The sequence below is a fragment of the Salmo salar genome, chromosome 11 (assembly GCF_965601325.2).
Source record: "Salmo salar chromosome 11, fSalSal1, whole genome shotgun sequence".
Lineage (NCBI taxonomy): Eukaryota > Metazoa > Chordata > Actinopteri > Salmoniformes > Salmonidae > Salmo > Salmo salar.
This window is the reverse complement of record NC_138301.1, coordinates 47,420,001-47,440,263: the sequence shown is the minus strand read 5'-3', so window position 1 is coordinate 47,440,263 and position 20,263 is coordinate 47,420,001. Positions and strand designations below refer to the sequence as shown.

General features: G+C 44.1%; 1 protein-coding gene across 1 annotated transcript in view; it reads right to left on the bottom strand.

Moving 5' to 3' along the window:
* Positions 1-20,263, bottom strand: part of LOC106592114 (high affinity cAMP-specific and IBMX-insensitive 3',5'-cyclic phosphodiesterase 8A) — a 107,839-nt gene continuing 87,576 nt past the window's right edge. Inside the window, exons 15-22 of the mRNA XM_082957998.1 lie at positions 15,946-15,994; positions 15,495-15,627; positions 14,174-14,372; positions 12,070-12,287; positions 11,355-11,487; positions 8,581-8,745; positions 8,108-8,237; positions 1-6,519 (exon numbers count right to left, since the gene is read on the bottom strand). Of these exons, the coding sequence (XP_082814124.1) occupies positions 6,413-6,519; positions 8,108-8,237; positions 8,581-8,745; positions 11,355-11,487; positions 12,070-12,287; positions 14,174-14,372; positions 15,495-15,627; positions 15,946-15,994 (1,134 nt within the window). The 3' untranslated portion in view covers positions 1-6,412. The remainder of the gene's footprint in view (positions 6,520-8,107; positions 8,238-8,580; positions 8,746-11,354; positions 11,488-12,069; positions 12,288-14,173; positions 14,373-15,494; positions 15,628-15,945; positions 15,995-20,263) is intronic.

Sequence of the window (20,263 nt, the reverse complement as noted above, 5' to 3'; positions counted from 1 at the left end):
GAACATTTCAGGGATCTTTTATTTCAGCTCATGTAACATGGGACACTTTACATGTTGCGTTTATATTTTTGTTCAGTGTATATATCATATCAAGTATCTGTAGAAGGATATATGAGGTTGAGGCTGGTGTACATTTACTATAGTGAACATAACAAGTATCTGGATGCCTAAAAAAGGGGAATAGGCCCATCTGGTTTTAGAAGTTGGCTATTTGATCCGTACAGAAAAGTGTCTATTTGGAATGTCAGATATCTTGTCTTTCTTTTCTACCATCATAATGCAGCTCCTCTTTCTCTCTCGGGGCTGAGCCCCTTGTCAAGACCTCTCCTGTTGCTGATCATTGGGTGTTTTGATTTGAAATGAGGATGTGGTAAATAAACTAAAGGTTAGTGATGAATCCTTACTCCCTCTAAGTCATGCATTGATGTCAACAGTAGACTATGTGAAAATGTGGCTTAAGTGGAAGTTACAGGATTCACCTCTAAAGGAGTAGGTTAGGGTTAGCGTTTATGGTTAGCGGAAGGGTTAGCGGTTATGGTTAGCGGAAGGGTTAGCTAACATGCTAAGTAGCTGACAAGTAGTAAGTAGTTGCTAATTAGCTAAAAGGCTCAAGTTGTCCATGATTTGATTCGAACAAGGAACCGGTGGGTTACTAGACATTCGCGTTATACACCGCCCCATCCTCCCAGACCAATTTCTTTCCTTTGGTCTTTGGCTTAAGTAACCTTCTGTCTTATGTAACCATACTAAATATAACATATCATACTCATTTGTGTTAACTATGTTACGTCTAGTCTATGAGGCCAGGCTGAAAGGCTAAACTCAGAAGAGAGAACTGGGTTAGTAGTGAGAGTTAGCATACAGTAGAGTAGACATACATGACACAATAGAAATTATATCAACTATAGAAACTGACACACTGTGTACTGTATACTCCAGCAGTAACAGCAGGCTGTCTTCATCACCAAGGCATCACAAGTGTGACCGTTCAGCCACATGATATGTATTTCAGTGTGTGTGTTGAAAGAGAGGGAGATAGATGTAGTCAGAGAGAGATAGAGGGGGAGAGAGAGAGAGAGAGGGGGAGAGAGATAGAGATAGAGGGGGAGAGAGAGAGATAGAGGGGGAAAGAGAGAGAGAGAGAGGGAGGGAGAAGGGGAGAGGGAGAGAGATAGAAGGGGAGCGAGATTGAGGGAGAGAGAGGGAGAGCTAGAGAGAGGGATAGATGGAGAGAGAGAGATAGATCGTGAGAGAGACGGAGAGAGTGATAGAGAGAGATTGTGAGTGCTGACCAGTAAATTGTCTCGTTACTGAAAACATGGTGCAACAGAAGTCCTGGCCAGTAAATTGTCTCGTTACTGAAAACATGGTGCAACAGAAGTCCTGGCCAGTAAATTGTCTCGTTACTGAAAACATGGTGCAACAGAAGTCCTGGCCAGTAAATTGTCTCGTTACTGAAAACATGGTGCAACAGAAGTCCTGACCAGTAAATTGTCATGTTACTGAAAACATGGTGCCACAGAAGTCCTGACCAGTAAATTGTCTCGTTACTGAAAACATGGTGCAACAGAAGTCCTGACCAGTAAAGTGTCTCGTTACTGAAAACATGGTGCAACAGAAGTCCTGACCAGTAAACTGTCTCGTTACTGAAAACATGGTGCAACAGAAGTCATTGTCATTATTTTATTCTCCATTGATTCATTTCTAATTTGTTTTTCCGGTGCCTTCAGACCAGAAGTACTAGTGAATCATAAGGAACAAACTAATTCCCTGATTCAGTGTTCAATTCAGCCTGAAAGAGTTATTAAGTTACTCATCGGTCAATAATAACAAAACACATCATCATCAACCGACGTTCGCTTATGTGTTCTGGTATTTTATATATATACTGTTTAAATAAGAAATCATCTTAATATGCAACATTGTTTAACATATATTAGTATCCTCATCTGAAAGCACCCTTGGGCAGAGCACCCTGGGTAAAGAGACTCCTTGTCTGCATGTTACAAGGATCTTGAACAAATGGCCAATAATAGGACGACGTTGGTCAACATCAAGTCAAAGCAAGCTGGTTTCTAGGAGACAGAGGGGAAAAGACAGTGATAGACAATTCTGTGATCCACATCCTTAATAATTAGAATCATATAGAGTGCGTACCAAATGGCACCCTATTACCTATATAGTGCACTACCTTAGACCAGGGCTGGCACCCTATTCCCTATATAGTGCACTACTTTAGACCAGGGCTGGCAACCTATTCCCTATATAGTGCACTACTTTTAACCAGAGATGCACCATATAGGGAATAGAGTGCAATTTAGGACACAGACAGAGTTTCTATGTTTTCAGAAGTGAAATGTCTCTCTACCAACCCAACAAAACATTTCACAGCAGGTACCCAGATAGTAAATAAGTTGTTCTGTTATTCCTGTCACTCCAGTGTAAAATTCAGTCTATAAAAATATTGACATTTACTTGAACATACATTTGTTTTCTGACTATGTTATTAAAAAACGTCCATATGTCCTTATCCATTGCACAGTGGGATGTACTGTAGCTCTACGATGTACTGTAGCTGGGATGATGTACTGTAGTTCTACGATGTACTGTAGCTGGGATGATGTACTGTAGTTCTACGATGTACTGTAGCTCTACGATGTACTGTAGTTGGGACGATGTACTGTAGTGCTACGATGTACTGTAGCTGGGATGATGTACTGTAGCTGGGACGATGTACTGTAGCTGGGACGATGTACTGTAGTTCTACGATGTACTGTAGCTGGGACGATGTACTGTAGTTCTACGATGTACTGTAGCTCTACGATGTACTGTAGCTGGGACAATGTACTGTAGTTCTACGATGTATTGTAGTTGGGACGATGTACTGTAGCTCTACGATGTACTGTAGTTCTACGATGTACTGTAGCTGGGACGATGTACTGTAGCTGGGACGATGTACTGTAGCTGGGACGATGTACTGTAGCTCTACGATGTACTGTAGTTCTACGATGTACTGTAGCTGGGATGATGTACTGCAGCTGGGACAATGTATTGTAGCTCTACGATGTACTGTAGCTGGGACAATGTACTGTAGCTCTACAATGTACTGTAGCTGGGACGATGTACTGTAGCTGGGATGATGTACTGTAGCTGGGGCGATGGACTGTAGCTCAACGATGTACTGTAGCTCTTCGATGTACTGTAGCTGGGACGATGTACTGTAGCTCTACGATGTACTGTAGCTCTACGATGTACTGTAGCTGGGACGATGTACTGTAGCTGGGACGATGTACTGTAGCTCTACGATGTACTGTAGCTGGGACGATGTACTGTAGCTGGGACGATGTACTGTAGCTGGGACGATGTACTGTAGTTCTACGATGTACTGTAGCTGGGACGATGTACTGTAGCTGGGACAATGTACTGTAGCTCTACGATGTACTGTAGCTGGGACGATGTACTGTAGCTGGGATGATGTACTGTAGCTCTACGATGTACTGTAGCTGGGACGATGTACTGTAGCTGGGACGATGTACTGTAGCTGGGACGATGTACTGTAGTTCTACGATGTACTGTAGCTGGGACGATGTACTGTAGCTGGGACAATGTACTGTAGCTCTACGATGTACTGTAGCTGGGACGATGTACTGTAGCTGGGACGATGTACTGTAGCTGGGACGATGTACTGTAGCTCTACGATGTACTGTAGCTCTACGATGTACTGTAGCTGGGACGATGTACTGTAGCTCTACGATGTACTGTAGCTGGGACGATGTACTGTAGCTCTACGATGTACTGTAGCTGGGACGATGTACTGTAGCTGGGACGATGTTCTGTAACTGGGACGATGTACTGTAGCTGGGATGATGTACTGTAGTTCTACGATGTACTGTAGCTGGGATGATGTACTGTAGCTGGGACGATGTACTGTAGCTGGGACGATGTACTGTAGCTCTACGATGTACTGTAGCTGGGACGATGTACTGTAGCTCTACGATGTACTGTAGCTCTACGATGTACTGTAGCTCTACGATGTACTGTAGCTGGGACAATGTACTGTAGTTCTACGATGTACTCTAGCTGGGACCTGGCACTGTAGCTGGGATGATGTACTGTAGCTGGGACGATGTACTGTAGCTGGGACGATGTACTGTAGCTGGGACGATGCACTGAAGCTGGGACGATGAACTGTAGCTGGGACGATGTACTGTAGCTGGGACGATGTACTGTAGCTGGGACGATGTACTGTAGCTAGGACGATGCACTGAAGCTGGGACGATGAACTGTAGCTGGGACGATGTACTGTAGCTGGGACGATGTACTGTAGCTGGGACGATGAACTGTAGCTGGGACGATGTACTGTAGCTAGGACGATGCACTGAAGCTGGGACGATGAACTGTAGCTGGGACGATGTACTGTAGCTGGGACGATGTACTGTAGCTCTACGATGTACTGTAGAAATATTGTATAAAATAAGGCAGTCTGTTTCAGTAGGATAAACCTGATACAAACATTTCTGTGAGAAAAATCATCTTTCTAGTCCAAAACATAGTTTTTCTTGTTCTCAGATTTCTGCTGTAGCGGGATGACGTGAGTTTCTTTTGTCGGTCAACAGCGTTTGTTAAATCCACAGACAGGTGGGATTGCCGATGGAAAGGGGGATACCTAGTCAGTTGTCCAACTGAATGTATTCAACTGAAATGTGACACACACATACAAACTCACAGAGATAGACAACAACAGCTTATCCCACAAGTTAATGTCCCGATTCCCATCCATGGACTAAATCACTGAGACATTATAGACAATTCAACTGTTGTTTTACAGTGCAATACAAAGATGTCCATTCAAACTGATACTGTACTAAAATAAAAAAATGTTTACAACGTTAATGTTTTCTTATGGATAATAATCCTCCTCCTCCTCATCATCCTCGACAAGACTCAGAGAGTTATATAACATTATGTTATTCAGCTTTGGCTTTTCTTTCTTTCATATTTTCTTATTTTTGTTCTAATTTCTTCATCATCGTCATCATCCTCATCATCAGATAATTCATTAATTGATGTTACTCATTATTTTTTTTTTATAAAGAAAATATGGAACATTTAAAACAAAAATAAAAATACCAAATTGTCTGTAATAATGACCTAGATGTCTGAATGTTTGTGTCTTTCACCAGTGGCCTGAGGACAGTTAATTAGCTCCACCCACTGAACACCCGTGGTCACACCCCCACCCCACCCAACCGTATGTCTCTGGATGCATCCCAAAATGGCACCCTATTCCCTTTATAGTGCACTACATTTGACCAGGGCCTATACAGCAATAGTGCACTACTCTTGACTAGGGTTCTGGTCAAAAGTAGTGCACTATAAAGGGAATAGGGTGTTATATGGAAGACAGTTTTAGTGTGTTTAGGACGGCATCGTGTCCCATCCCGTCGCTACAGGTCCTCTAGTGGACGAGGTGCTTCTGAAGGACAAAGAAACAAAGGAAATACAGCTAGAAGACATAGTGAAGGGTGATAGTGGCAGTACAGCTAGAAGACATAGTGAAGGGTGATGGTGGCAGCTGGTGGAGGTGGAGTGTAGTTCAACCTGGTGGCCACTGGGGGGCGATATAGGGATTTATCCGGTCGAATGCCCACCACACACTGGGTAGTACGGTCTGACGTGGATTTGACATTGTGGGCCATCCCAAATGGAACCCTATTCTCTATATAAAGTGCACTTCTTATGACCAGAGCCCCATAGACTATTGTATCCTAAAAGTAGTGCACTATATAGGGAATAGGGTGCCATTTGGAAGGAAAAACGGTGTATTGTGACCTGTCCCATCAGCTGATCCTCCAAACAGTTTTTCATTGGAGGTGCCAGAGACTTGAAACCACCTGACATCTCAATGTTCAGTTTGTGTGTGTTTCTCCATAGCTCTACCAACAGTGAACCAGCAGTCAGTCTGCGGAGAGACAGTAACATCATCAGTCTCTGACTGACAGAGAGACAGAGAGAGAGGCAGGGGGAACCCGTGTGTGTGTGAGTATTAGGGGACGGTACATCCATCACTAGGTTGGCTGGGAGAAGAACAGTCCCTCACACAGCCTCACTGGCAGCAGTAGGAGCATACAGACAAGCCCACCAGGCACTGGTAGTTTATAAGGACTCTGAGGCTCCGTGTGTCTGTCCATCATCCATTCTGAGCTTGCGAGGTTTATGTATGAAGCAAGAGCCTGGTGTTGCTGCAGCATGTCCGTCCGTCCGTCTGTCAGTATGTGTTGTCTCTGTTGGACGGACATGTGGACGCTTGATGGCGTGTTACAGAAGCAGAAGAGTGAAGGCTTGGTAGCCCTGGACGGACAGGAACCAAGGAGGGGCCCAGGGCCTGGCATCGACCCCAGTCAGGGTGCTCCTACTCTGGGGGAGGACGCAGGCTGTGCAGCTTCCGCTCGTCCAGGCCTTTCCAGTACTTGAAGTTGTTGTCCAGGTGCTGCATGAGGTTGGGAAGGTCTGCGAACGCTGGGGACAAAAGATCATTAAATGATTGATTTAGGACGGATTAAAATGAGGATGTACAGTCTGTACAGTCAGTACCGTACAGATGTACTGACTAAGTGGTTCTGGAGAACAGCGGTCTGCTAAATGACCAATATGTAAAAGGTAAAAACATACAGGGTGGCACATGAATGTATCTAACAAAGAACGGCTTTACGAGTAAAGTTATTCAGCATTAAATAATGATCCAGAAAGATTGTGATAGCCTATAGGCCAACAGATGTTGGGCCTATTGTGGACTAAACAGGAGACTATGTAGTTATACTGTAGACTATGTAGCTGTACTGTAGACTATGTAGCTGTACTATAGACTATGTAGTTATACTGTAGACTATGTAGTTATAGTTTAGACTATGTAGCTGTACTGTAGGCTACGTAGCTGTACTGTAGACTATGTAGCTATAATGTAGACTATGTAGCTATAATGTAGACTATGTAGCTGTACTGTAGACTATGTAGCTATAATGTAGACTATGTAGCTATAATGTAGACTATGTAGCTGTACTGTAGACTATGTAGCTGTACTATAGACTATGTAGCTGTACTGTAAACTATGTAGTTATAGTTTAGACTATGTAGCTGTACTATAGGCTACGTAGCTGTACTGTAGACTATGTAGCTATAATGTAGACTATGTAGCTGTACTGTAGGCTACGTAGCTGTACTGTAAACTATGTAGTTATACTTTAGACTATGTAGCTATACTGTAGACTATTTAGTTATACTGTAGCTGTATTGTAGACTATGTAGCTATACTGTAGACTACGTAGCTATGCTGTAGACTATGCAGCTATGCTGTAGACTATGTAGCTATACTGTAGACTACTAAAAAATTTAGATTGGTAAATGAGTCTAGCCAGCCTTAAGGTCTTAGGGAAGGTTGCTGGTGATGCGAGCGTCTTTGCCCCCAAAACACTGACTGTGTTAACTTCTGAGCTGCATTAGATTCAGGGAGCTGCTGAGCTGAAGTTTAGACATTAGATTCAGGGAGCTGCTGAGCTGAAGCTTAGACATTAGATTCAGGAAGCTGCTGAGCTGAAGTTTAGACATTAGATTCAGGGAGCTGCTGAGCAGAAGCTTAGACATTAGATTCAGGGAGCTGCTGAGCTGAAGCTTAGACATTAGATTCAGGAAGCTGCTGAGCTGAAGTTTAGACATTAGATTCAGGGAGCTGCTGAGCTGAAGTTTAGACATTAGATTCAGGGAGCTGCTGAGCTGAAGTTTAGACATTAGATTCAGGAAGCTGCTGAGCTGAAGTTTAGACATTAGATTCAGGGAGCTGCTGAGCTGAAGTTTAGACATTAGATTCAGGAAGCTGCTGAGCTGAAGTTTAGACATTAGATTCAGGGAGCTGCTGAACTGAAGTTTAGACATTAGATTCAGGGAGCTGCTGAACTGAAGTTTAGACATTAGATTCAGGGAGCTAACAAGTCATCAAGTCCTCTGTTATATGGAGCAGATAGGGTTAACAGTTATTACCATCCCAAGCATCGAAACACTGTTAGCCCACTGAGCTGAAGCCTTAGATCAGGTAGCTAACGTAAGTCCTTACCATCCCAGGCGTCGAACATGTCTGTGATGAAGTAGTCTATGAAGGAGATCTGGGACTTAGGAATGCTGCAGGTGTTCCTGTCAAACACAGGCATGACCACCGGTAGACTCTGCCTCTTCTCCTCATCAGTCTGAAACACACACACACACACACACACACACACACACACACACACACACACACACACACACACACCACACACACACACACACACACACACACACGCACACGCACACGCACATGCACACGCACACACAGTGTCTTTACTGAGTGTGTACCAATATTTCCTGACTGGTACAGTACATCTAATCAAAACAATCAATGAATGCTGCTCCAGTATGCTGTGTGTTTCACATTCCACATCAGCTAACTGCTGAATCCCCAAAGGTACTGTGTTCTACTGTATCTATTAGCGTTCCAAACCGCAGCATCATGTTTCTCTCATCATCTCTCCTCTCACCACTGTCCTGTACCTGTGCAAAGTATTCTTCTGAGATGCGTCCGGCCCATTCTATACACAGCTCCAGCGGTCGGCACGGATTGGAGATGTCGGCACACTTGATCAGCATGCGCTTGACAAGGATCCGGTTGTCTGGGGACGTTAGGATGCCTTTGACAGACTCCTCGTCGCCGATTCCCTAAGGAGAGGTCACCCACACACGCGCACACGCGCACACACACACACACACACACACACACACACACACACACACACACACACACACACACACACACACACACACACACACACACACACACACACACACACACACACACACACACACACACACACACACACACACACACACACACCGTCAGCACTAGAGCACACATAGGAGTTTTAGTTTGATTGCTAACTGTGTTAGACAGTTTTAGTTTGATTGCTAATTGTGTTAGACAGAGTTTTAGTTTGATTGCTAACTGTGTTAGACAGTTTTAGTTTGATTGCTAACTGTGTTAGACAGAGTTTTAGTTTGATTGCTAACTTTGTTAGACAGAGTTTTAGTTTGATTGCTAACTGTGTTAGACAGAGTTTTAGTTTGATTGCTAACTGTGTTAGACAGAGTTTTAGTTTGATTGCTAACTTTGTTAGACAGAGTTTTAGTTTGATTGCTAACTTTGTTAGACAGAGTTTTAGTTTGATTGCTAACTGTGTTAGACAGAGTTTTAGTTTGATTGCTAATTGTGTTAGTTTTAGTTTGATTGCTAACTGTGTTAGAGTTTTAGTTCGATTGCTAACTGTGTTAGACAGAGTTTTAGTTTGATTGCTAACTGTGTTAGACAGAGTTTTAGTTTGATTGCTAACTGTGTTAGACAGAGTTTTAGTTTGATTGCTAACTGTGTTAGATAGCGTTTTCGTTTTATTGTTAACTGTGTTAGATAGCGTTTTCATTTGATTGCTAACTTGGTTAGAGTTACAGTACCTGTCAAAAGTTTGGACACACCTACTCATTCAAGGGGTTTTCTTTATTTTTACTATGTTCTACATTGTAGAATAATAGTGAAGACATCAAAACTATGAAATAACACATATGGAATCATGTAGTAACCAAAAAAGCGTTAAACAAATAAAAATATATTTTATATTTGAGATTCTTCAAAGTAGCCACCCTTTGCCTTTATGATAGCTTTGCACACTCTTGGCATTCTCTCAACCAGCTTCAGTGCCCTGACTTTATTAACACGTGTCCCTTGTTAAAAGTTAATTTGTGGAATTTCTTTACTTATTAATGCGTCTGAGATAATCAGTTGTGTTGTGACAAGGTAGGGGTGGTATACAGAAGATAGCCCTATTTGGTAAAAGACCAAGTCCATATTATGGCAAGAACAGCTCAAATAAGCAAAGAGAAACAACAGGCCATCATTACTTTAAGACATGAAGGTCAGTCAATCCGGAAAAATGTAAAAAACTTTGAAAGTTTCTTCAAGTGCAGCTGCAAAAACCATCAAGCGCTATGATGAAACTGGCTCTCATAAGGACTGCCACAGGAAAGGAAGACCCAGAGTTACCTCTGCTGCAGAGGATAAGTTCATTAGCGTTAACTGCACCTCAGAAATTGCAGCCCAAATAAATGCTTCACAGAGTTCAAGTAACAGATACATCTCAACATCAACTATTCAGAGGAGACTGACTTGACATTTTTGGTTCCAACCGCCGGGTCTTTGTGAGATGCAGAGTAGGTGAACGGATGATCTCCGCATGTGTGGTTCCCACCGTGAAGCATGGAGGAGGAGATGTGATGGTGTGGGGGTGCTTTGCTTGTGACACTGTCTGTAATTTATTTAGAATTCAAGGCACACTTAACCAGCATGGCTACCACAGCATTCTGCAGGGATACGCTATCCCATCTGGTTTGCGCTTAGTGGGACTTAGTGGGATCATTTGTTTTTCAACAGGACCTCCAGGCTGTATAAGGGCTATTTGACCAAGAAGAGTGATGAGGTGCTGCATCAGATAACCTGGCCTCCACAATCACCCAACCTCAACCCAATTGAGATGGTTTGGAATGAGTTGGACTGCAGAGTGAAGGAAAAGCAGCCAACAAGTGCTCAGCATATGTGGGAACTACTTCAAGACTGTTGGTAAAGCATTCCAGGTGAAGCTGGTTGAGAGAATGCCAAGAGTGTGCAAAGATGTCATCAAGGCAACGGGTGGCTACTTTAAAGAATCTAAAATCTAAATATATTTTGATTTGTTTAACACTTTTTTGGTTACTATGCTAGCAGGCTAAACTACGAGGCTAGGCCAGGAGGCTACGCTAGCAGGCTACACTAGGAGGCTAGGCTATGCTAGCAGGCTACAGTGCATGGAAGGCTACATTAGGAAGCTAGGCCAGGAGGCTACACTAACTCCCTTCAACCTGCATCACAGTTGGCTAACTTTTAGCTGGAAGGCTCCACTGGAAGGCTAGGCTAGGCTACGTTATAAGGCTACGTTAGGCCACACAGGCTAGACAATGACTCCCTTCAACTCTGCTCTTTCTAACCTGCATACTGTTAGCTAACTGTTGGCTGTTTTTGGAGTAAGCGTGATGCAGAATGATATCTAAAACAGACCATTTGTATTTTCTAGATTGTTCCGTGACCGGACACAGCTACACATACTGTATTGGCTGCAATACTCTGATCCAAACCATGAACAGGTTCCTGCTGTCATCATGTTTAACCACAGAGCCTATCTAACCTGGACTTTATTATTCTTTTTCATCCCCTCTTTTCTCTTTTCTTGTTCTGTCCTTCATCTCACCCCGTTCTCCTCCAGCGCGGCCAGCGGCTTGTTGATGCTGTTGACGAACTTGTTGACGTGCTCAAAGTGTTTTGTCATCTCTGTGGCGAGCACCATGTCTATGATGGCCTGACGCAGTGTACGGTACTCATTCCTAAAGAGAGAGAGACAGCGAGGGGGGGAGGAGAAAGAGAGAGAAAGAGAAGAACAGAGAGAGAGAGAGCGAGAGAGACAGCGAGAGGGAGGGGGTGAGAGAGAGGGGGGAGAAAGAGAGAGAGAAAGAAGCAGTGGAGGACAGAGAGGAAGGGGGGTAGGGAGAAGAACAGAGAGCAAGACACATTTACACAAAAAACATTGGTAAATAAATGTGCTGAAAGCCCCTCTGGACAGTTCTAGCCTCCTGACTGTAGTGACAGAGGACAGGAATGAATGGAGTGATTGTGTACCTTCCCCCATCCGAGGGAGAGCAGTGCATGAGACACACTGCTCTGGGACTCAAATCACATGACTGTCCTGCCTCACTGTCTCTCTCACACACACAGACAGACAGACCAAACAGCCTCCCAGAAAACCCACAGACAGCCAGCCAGCCAGCCAGCCAGCCAGCCAGCCAGCCAGACAGACAGACAGACAGACAGACAGACAGACAGACAGACAGACAGACAGACAGACAGACAGACAGACAGACAGACAGACAGACAGACAGACAGACAGACAGACAGACAGACAGACGTACCTCTCCATGTTCTTGAAGATGTTACACTTGTCGTCCCATGTGGTGATCTGGAAGGCAAGGGCAGCGTGGTGGCTCTCTAGCACGGCCGTGTCGTTGTACAAGATGGCCAACTCACTTCCTGCGTTACACAGGAAGCTGTTGGTGCGTCCCGGGTGATCCACGTCGTGTACCGTGGCTGCTATCAGAGCTGCCACCTCATCAATCTGCTCCAGACTTTGCTGTTAGGGAAAGAAGAGGGACTAGTGTTTTATTCATATTTAATATTAATGGAGAAGTTAGCGACAGGGGGATTCGAACTAGCAACCTTTTGGTTACAGGCCCAATGATCTAACGGCTAGGCTACCTGCTGCTGAATTATATTCATATTATTTATACCACCAAATGACTGTTACTATTATCATTTTTAGTATGTGAACCCTGCAGGAACTGAACCCACAATCTTGGTGTTGCTAGTGACGTGATCTTACTAACTGAATCACTGATTGAATAGGCTGCATGTTTTAGGGGCTTTCTTAATCATGTATTTGTGTTGTGTCATGTTGTTTTAGGGGCTTTCTTAATCATGTATTTGTGTTGTGTCATGTAGTATGTCCTGTTTGCACCACTCCACATAACCCCAGCGGGCAAAATTGGGCAAAGTTAGTTGAAATGAAGTCATTTAAACCAGTTTTGGCAGCTGGGAGGTTCCCTTGCAGGAAAGCCTGTTTGTGACAGAGGTCTAACCCGAGCCACAGCCTCTGTCTCTGATTGGTTAGTTTACCCTGGTGTGAGGTCAAAGGTGGGCTAACCACTGGTCGGCAGGGCTAAGCCAATGATAGATCACTTTGGTGTGGTCAGGAATAGAAGGTTTAATAATCAGCTTAGTTAGAGAACAGCACTGTAGAGCAGTCCTCATCAGCAGTTAGTGGAACAACATATACTGTCTGGGTCAAACAACAGCTCTGTGACCAAAGACAGACACACACAAGCAAACGTAGACACAAACACACCGCCAGGTATGCACGCACGCACACGGACACAAACACACCACCAGGTATGCACGCACGCACACACACGGACACAAACACACCGTCAGGTATGTACGCACACACTCGGACACAAACACACCACCAGGTATGCACGCACATAGCCACGGGAAGTAGTTTGGGGGTATGGGTGCTGCAAATCTTTTAGCAATTGTTTTTTTTTGGGGGGGGGGGGCAGAATTTATGGGGGGGGTCCGCGTTGAAGACGTTGATATCGGTCCTCTAATACAGAACTAATAAAGGCCCAGTGCACTACACACACACAGGTCCAGACACACACACTCCTAACATGATTAGTCTAGATGACTCTAGTGACATGTAGTTCCATGTTAGAGTGGTAAAGGAGTCAAAGACTTTAGGATTATGACTTCCCACTGGGCACAGACAGCAGTTCAATGTCTAGTTTTGATTGACATTTGGTTGAGTTGTCAACTAACATGAATTCAATGTGAAATCAACAAAAAATGTCACAATGTCAATGGATTTAGGTTGCAAGTTGGGTAAAAAAATACAAAAATCCCTTTGTAAATCTAAACAGTTTTCCACGTTAATTCAACATCATCACATTACATTTTTGCTGTTGAAATGAGGTGGAATCACCGTTTATTCAACCAGTTTTTGCCCAGTGGGGAGGGTTGATTCCAGGAATCTTCTAACTGGAATTTATGGAAAACTTGGACATTTTGGGGAAGCTACCGGCATTGTGCAACTCTAATTAGGACTTGGATTAAGCCATGCTTGTGATTTGAGGAATGTCAGCCCAGGATTGACTCATTGCTGTGTGCTTATTTAATTTCAATGCATGTTTGTTACAGATGTTTTACTTTTGCTGTCTCTGAACAGGTCATACAGATGTACCTGTATAAATGAGGGGCAAACAAACCAAACAAGACAAGACAAGACTAAACCAACCAACCAAACAAGACAAAAACAAACAAACTAGTCAAAACAAGACAAAACAAACAAACAAGACAAAACAAACAAGACAAAAACAAACAAGTCAAAACAAGACAAAACAAACAAATAAACAAGACAAAACTGTCTGACCCAGTGGCGGCCATCTTGGACAGCCATCTTACCTTGACCCTCTCCTTGCAGAGGAAGTATGCGGTAGCGTGCAGGACATCGGCAGCATGTGAGGAGTTGTGGTAGGAGTTGGTGGAGTGGTAGTTAGCCTCGATCCCCTGCAGCCAGGAGCGGAGAGTGGCCTCGGGACAGCTCAGGAACTCACACACCCCGAACCGAGAGAAGATCTTCAGGCCCAGATAGGTCAGAGGCCTGGGAGGAGAGAATTACCAGACAGCATGAAGGTTAGGGCTAACATAATGGAGGAGTTCAATACCACAGAGTTAAATACAGTACACTGGGTAACCTCATCTCTCCTGCCATAACCCAGCTTCCCAATCCAATCCCTCTGACACTCAACAGGTAATTTATAGTGCACTATTTTTCACCAGGGCCCATATGGGATAAAACATCATGAAGTCTTAAAGGAGGCCTGGGTAAAGCCAAAAAATTTCACAAATATTCCAACTTCAATTAATTATTTCTCAAATATGCTTTTAGATACATAGGAATTAAATGGATAAAATGGAGTGAAAATCCCCTAAATCATGGTGTTTTTTTGTCCTGGTTTTGTGAGGAATCACCCATATGGCTCTGGTCGAAAGTAGTGCACTACATAGGGAATATGGTCCCATTTAGGATGCACCCATTAGCTTTACAGCCTGTGTACAGTACTGAAACAGATGGAGTTTGTAGAATTCTCTCTGTATTTCTGTGGCTCTGGACCTCTCTAAACTAAACCACAGTAGAGATGAATGAGAAAGTCTTTATGACAGGACTCATGGCTTCTGATTCCACCATCTGGGATACTGTTTTCCTCAGTTATTTTGATAAAGCTGGCTAAAGTGAATATTTATAAAAGTGTTACTACAGCATTATAACAGTGTTATAACCTCCCCTCACCATTTCAGACTGGCAGCATCCAGGTTGAATGTTATTATAACATTAGAGTGTTATTACAGTGTTATAACCTCCCCTCAACATTTCAGACAGGCAGTCTCCAGGTTGAATGTTATTACTGTGTTATAACCTCTCCTCACCGTTTCAGACAGGCAGTCTCCAGGTTGAATGTTATTACAGTGTTATAACCTCTCCTCACCGTTTCAGACAGGCAGTCTCCAGGTTGAATGTTATTACAGTGTTATAACCTCTCCTCACCGTTTCAGACAGGCAGTCTCCAGGTTGAATGTTATTACAGTGTTATAACCTCCCCTCACCGTTTCAGACAGGCAGTCTCCAGGTTGAATGTTATTACAGTGTTATAACCTCCCCTCACCGTTTCAGACAGGCAGTCTCCAGGTTGAATGTTATTACAGTGTTATAACCTCTCCTCACCGTTTCAGACAGGCAGTCTCCAGGTTGAAGATGTCAAAGTCCCAGGAGTCTTCATTCTCCATTGTCTGGGCAACGTGAGGAGGGATGTCATTCAACGACAGGGGAATGGCTAGGTGACTTGGGAGGTGGGGCTCTGAGAGGGGGATGGTGCGGGGATAAGGAGAGGAGGACGGTGCGGGGATAAGGAGAGGGGGAGAGAGAGGGGGAGATGTGGGGAGATGTGGGGAGAGAGAGGGGGAGATGTGGGGATAAGGAGGGGGAGATGTGGGGAGAGAGAGGGGGACAGTGCGGGGAGAGAGAGGGGGAGATGTGGGGATAAGGAGAGGGGGAGATGTGGGGAGAGAGAGGGGGAGATGTGGGGAGAGAGAGACAAATCAAAATGGCACTTTACGTGATGATCATCATCATCATCATCTTCATCACTATGCCAGGAGAGCAATACTGTACGTACGCTTCGTAGCAAAGATGTATTCGTTTCCTGATAATCTGCGCAAACCATCCTGTGAAAGAATGAAAGAGAGAGAGAGAGAGAGAGAGTAATAATTATATCAGTCCATAGTTTCAGATACTGTCAAATCAAATGAATGTCATGAAACTACTACACCCAATCTATAACCATGTACCACTTTAATAGACTACAGCTCAGCATTCAACACCATAGTATCCTCCAATCTCATCATTAAGCTGGAGGCCCTGGGTCTCAACAACACCCTGTGCAATTGGGTCCTGGACTTTCTGACGGGCTGCCCCCAGGTGGTGAAGGTTGGAAACAACATCTCCATTTTGCTGACCATCAAAACTGGGGCCCCACAAGGGTGCGTGCTCAGCCCCCTCCTGTACTCCCTGTTCACCCATGACTGCGTGGCCATGCACGCCTCCAACTCAATCATCAAGTTTGTAGATGACACAACAGTAGTGGGCTTGATTACCAACAACAAAGAGACAGCCTACAGGGAGGAGGTGAGGGCACTCAGAGTGTGGTGTCAGGAAAACAACCTCTCACTCAACGTCAACAAAACAAAGGAGATGATCATGGACTTCAGGAAACAGCAGAGGGAGCACCCCCCATCCACATCGAAGGGACAGTAGTGGAGAAGGTGGAAAGTTTTAAGTTCCTCGGCGTACACATCACAGACAAACTGAAATGGTCCACCCACACTGACAGTGTGGTGAAGGCGCAACAGAGCCTCTTCAACCTCAGGAGACGGAATAAATTTGTCTTGTCACCTAAAACCCTGACAAACTTTTACAGATGCACAATCGAGAGCATCCTGTCGGGCTGTATCACCGCCTGGTACGGCAACTGCACCACCCTCAACCGCAAGGCTCTCCAGAGGGTGGTGCGGTCTCCACAACGCATCACCGGGGGCAAACTACCTGCCCTCCAAGACACCTACAGCACCCGATGTCACAGGAAGGCCAAAAAGATCAAGGACAACAACCACCCAAGCTACTGGCTGTTCACCCCGCTACCATCCAGAAGGCGAGGTCAGAATAGGTGCATCAAAGCTGGGACCAAGAGAATGAAAAACAGCTTCTATCTCAAAGCCATCAGACTGCTAAACAGCCATCACTAACTCAGAGAGGCTGCTACCTACATAGACACTCATATCAATGGCCACTTTAATAAATGGATCACTAGTCACTTTAAACAATGGCACTTTAATAATGTTTACATATCTTACATTACTCATATCATAAACTCAGCAAAAAAAATAAACGTCCTCTCACTGTCAACTGAATTTATTTTCAGTAAACTTAACATGTGTAAATATTTGTATGAACATAACAAGATTCAACAACTGAGACATAAACTGAACAAGTTCCACAGACATGTGACTAACAGAAATGGAATAATGTGTCCATGAACAAAGTGGGGGTCAAAATCAAAAGTAACAGTCAGTATCTGGTGTGGCCACCAGCTGCATTAAGTGCTGCAGTGCATCTCCTCATGGACTACATCAGATTTGCCAGTTCTTGCTGTGAGATGTTACCCCACTCTTCCACCATGGCACCTGCAAGTTCCCGGACATTTCTGGGGGGAATGGCCCTAGCCCTCACCCTCCGATCCAACAGGTCCCAGACGTGCTCAATGGGATTGAGATCCGGGCTCTTCGCTGGCCATGGCAGAACACTGACATTCCTGTCTTGCAGGAAATCACGCACAGAACGAGCAGTATGGCTGGTGGCATTGTCATGCTGGAGGGTCATGTCAGGATGAGCCTGCAGGAAGGGTACCACATGAGGGAGGAGGATGTCTTCCCTGTAGCGCACAGTGTTGAGATTGCCTGCAATGACAACAAGCTCAGTCCGATGATGCTGTGACACACCGCCCCAGACCATGACGGACCCTCCACCTCCATATCGACCCCTCTCCAGAGTACAGGCCTCGGTGTAACGCTCATTCCTTCGACGATAAACGCAAATCCGACCATCACCCCTGGTGAGACAAAACCACGACTCGTCAGGGAAGAGCACTTTTTGCCAGTCTTGTCTGGTCCAGCGACAGTGGGTTTGTGCCCATAGGCGACGTTGTTGCCGGTGATGTCTTTTGTGGACCTGCCTTACAACAGGCCTACAATCCCTCAGTCCAGCCTCTCTCAGCCTATTGCGGACAGTCTGAGCACTGATGGAGGGATTGTGCGTTCTTGGTGTAACTCGGGCAATTGTTGTTGCCATCCTGTATCCTGTACCGATCCTGTGCAGGTGTTGTTACACGTGGTCTGCCACTGCGTGGACGATCAGCTGTCCGTCCTGTCTCCCTGTAGCGCTGTTTTGCCTTCCGTCTGCAAGCTGTTAGTGTCTTAACGGCCGTTCCACAGGTGCACGTTCATTAATTGTTTATGGTTCATTGAACAAGAATGGGAAACAGTGTTTAACCTCTATGGGCTAGGCGGGACGAATTCGTCCCACCTACGTAACAGCCACTTGAAGCCTGTGGCGCGATTTTCAAAACCTTCAAAATCCTATTACTTCAATTTCTCAAACATATGACTATTTTACAGCTATTTAAAGAGAAGACTCTCGTTAATCTAACCACACTGTCCGATTTCAAAAAGGCTTTACAACGAAAGCAAAACATTAGATTATGTCAGCAGAGTACCAAGCCAGAAATAATCAGACACCCATTTTTCAAGCTAGCATATAATGTCACAAAAACCCAGAAGACAGCTAAATGCAACACTAACCTTTGATGATCTTCATCAGATGACAACCCTAGGACATTATGTTATACAATACATGCATGTTTTGTTCAATCAAGTTCATATTTATATCAAAAACCAGCTTTTTACATTAGCATGTGACGTTCAGAACTAGCATACCCCCCGCAAACTTCCGGGGAATTCGCTAACATTTTACTAAATTACTCACGATAAACGTTCACAAAAAGCATAACAATTATTTTAAGAATTATAGATACAGACCTCCTCTATGCACTCGATATGTCCGATTTTAAAATAGCTTTTTGGTGAAAGCACATTTTGCAATATTCTAAGTACATAGCCCAGGCATCACGGGCTAGCTATTTAGACACCCGGCAAGTTTAGCACTCACCATAATCATATTTACTATTATAAAAGTTTGATTACCTTTTGTTGTCTTCGTCAGAATGCACTCCCAGGACTGCTACTTCAATAACAAATGTTGGTTTGGTCCAAAATAATCCATCGTTATATCCGAATAGCGGCGTTTTGTTAGTGCGTTCCAGACACTATCCGAAATGGTAAAGAAGGGTCACGCGCATGGCGCAATTCGTGACAAAAAAATTCTAAATATTCCATTACCGTACTTCGAAGCATGTCAACCGCTGTTTAAAATAAATTTTTATGCCATTTTTCTCGTAGAAAAGCGATAATATTCCGACCGGGAATCTCCTTTTCGGCAAACAGAGGAAAAAATCACAAAGACGGGGGCGGTCAGGTCACGCGCCTAAGCCCAGAGGCCCTTGATCGGCCACTTGAGAAAGGCGATAATGTGTTTCAGCCTGGGGCTGGGATGACGACATTCAGGTTTTTCCCGGGCTCTGAGCGCCTATGGACGACGTAGGAAGTGTCACGTTAGAGCAGAGATCCTTAGTAAAAGATAGAGATGGCAAAGAAGTTCCAGAAATGGTCAGACAGGCCACTTCCTGTAAAGGAATCTCTCAGGTTTTGACCTGCCATTTGAGTTCTGTTATACTCACAGACACCATTCAAACAGTTTTAGAAACTTTAGGGTGTTTTCTATCCATATGTAATAAGTATATGCATATTCTAGTTACTGGGTAGGAGTGGTAACCAGATTAAATCGGGTACGTTTTTTATCCAGCCGTGTCAATACTGCCCCCTAGCCCTACCCTTTACAATGAACATCTGTGAAGTTATTTGGATTTTTACGAATTATCTTTGAAAGACAGGGTCCTGAAAAAGGGACGTTTCTGTTTTTGCTGAGTTTATGTATATAATGTACTTTATATCATATATTGCACCTTGGCTATGCCACTCGGCCATCGCTCATCCATATATTTATATGTACATATTCTTATTCCATCCCTTTAGATTGTGTGTGTATAAAGTAGTTGTTGGGGAATTGTTAAATTACTTGTTAGATATTACTGCACTGTCGGGACTAGAAGCACAAGCATTTCACTACACTCTCATTAACATCTGTTAACCATGTGTATGTGACCAATAACATCTGCTAACCATGTGTATGTGACCAATAACATCTGTTAACCATGTGTATGTGACCAATAACATCTGCTAACCATGTGTATGTGACCAATAACA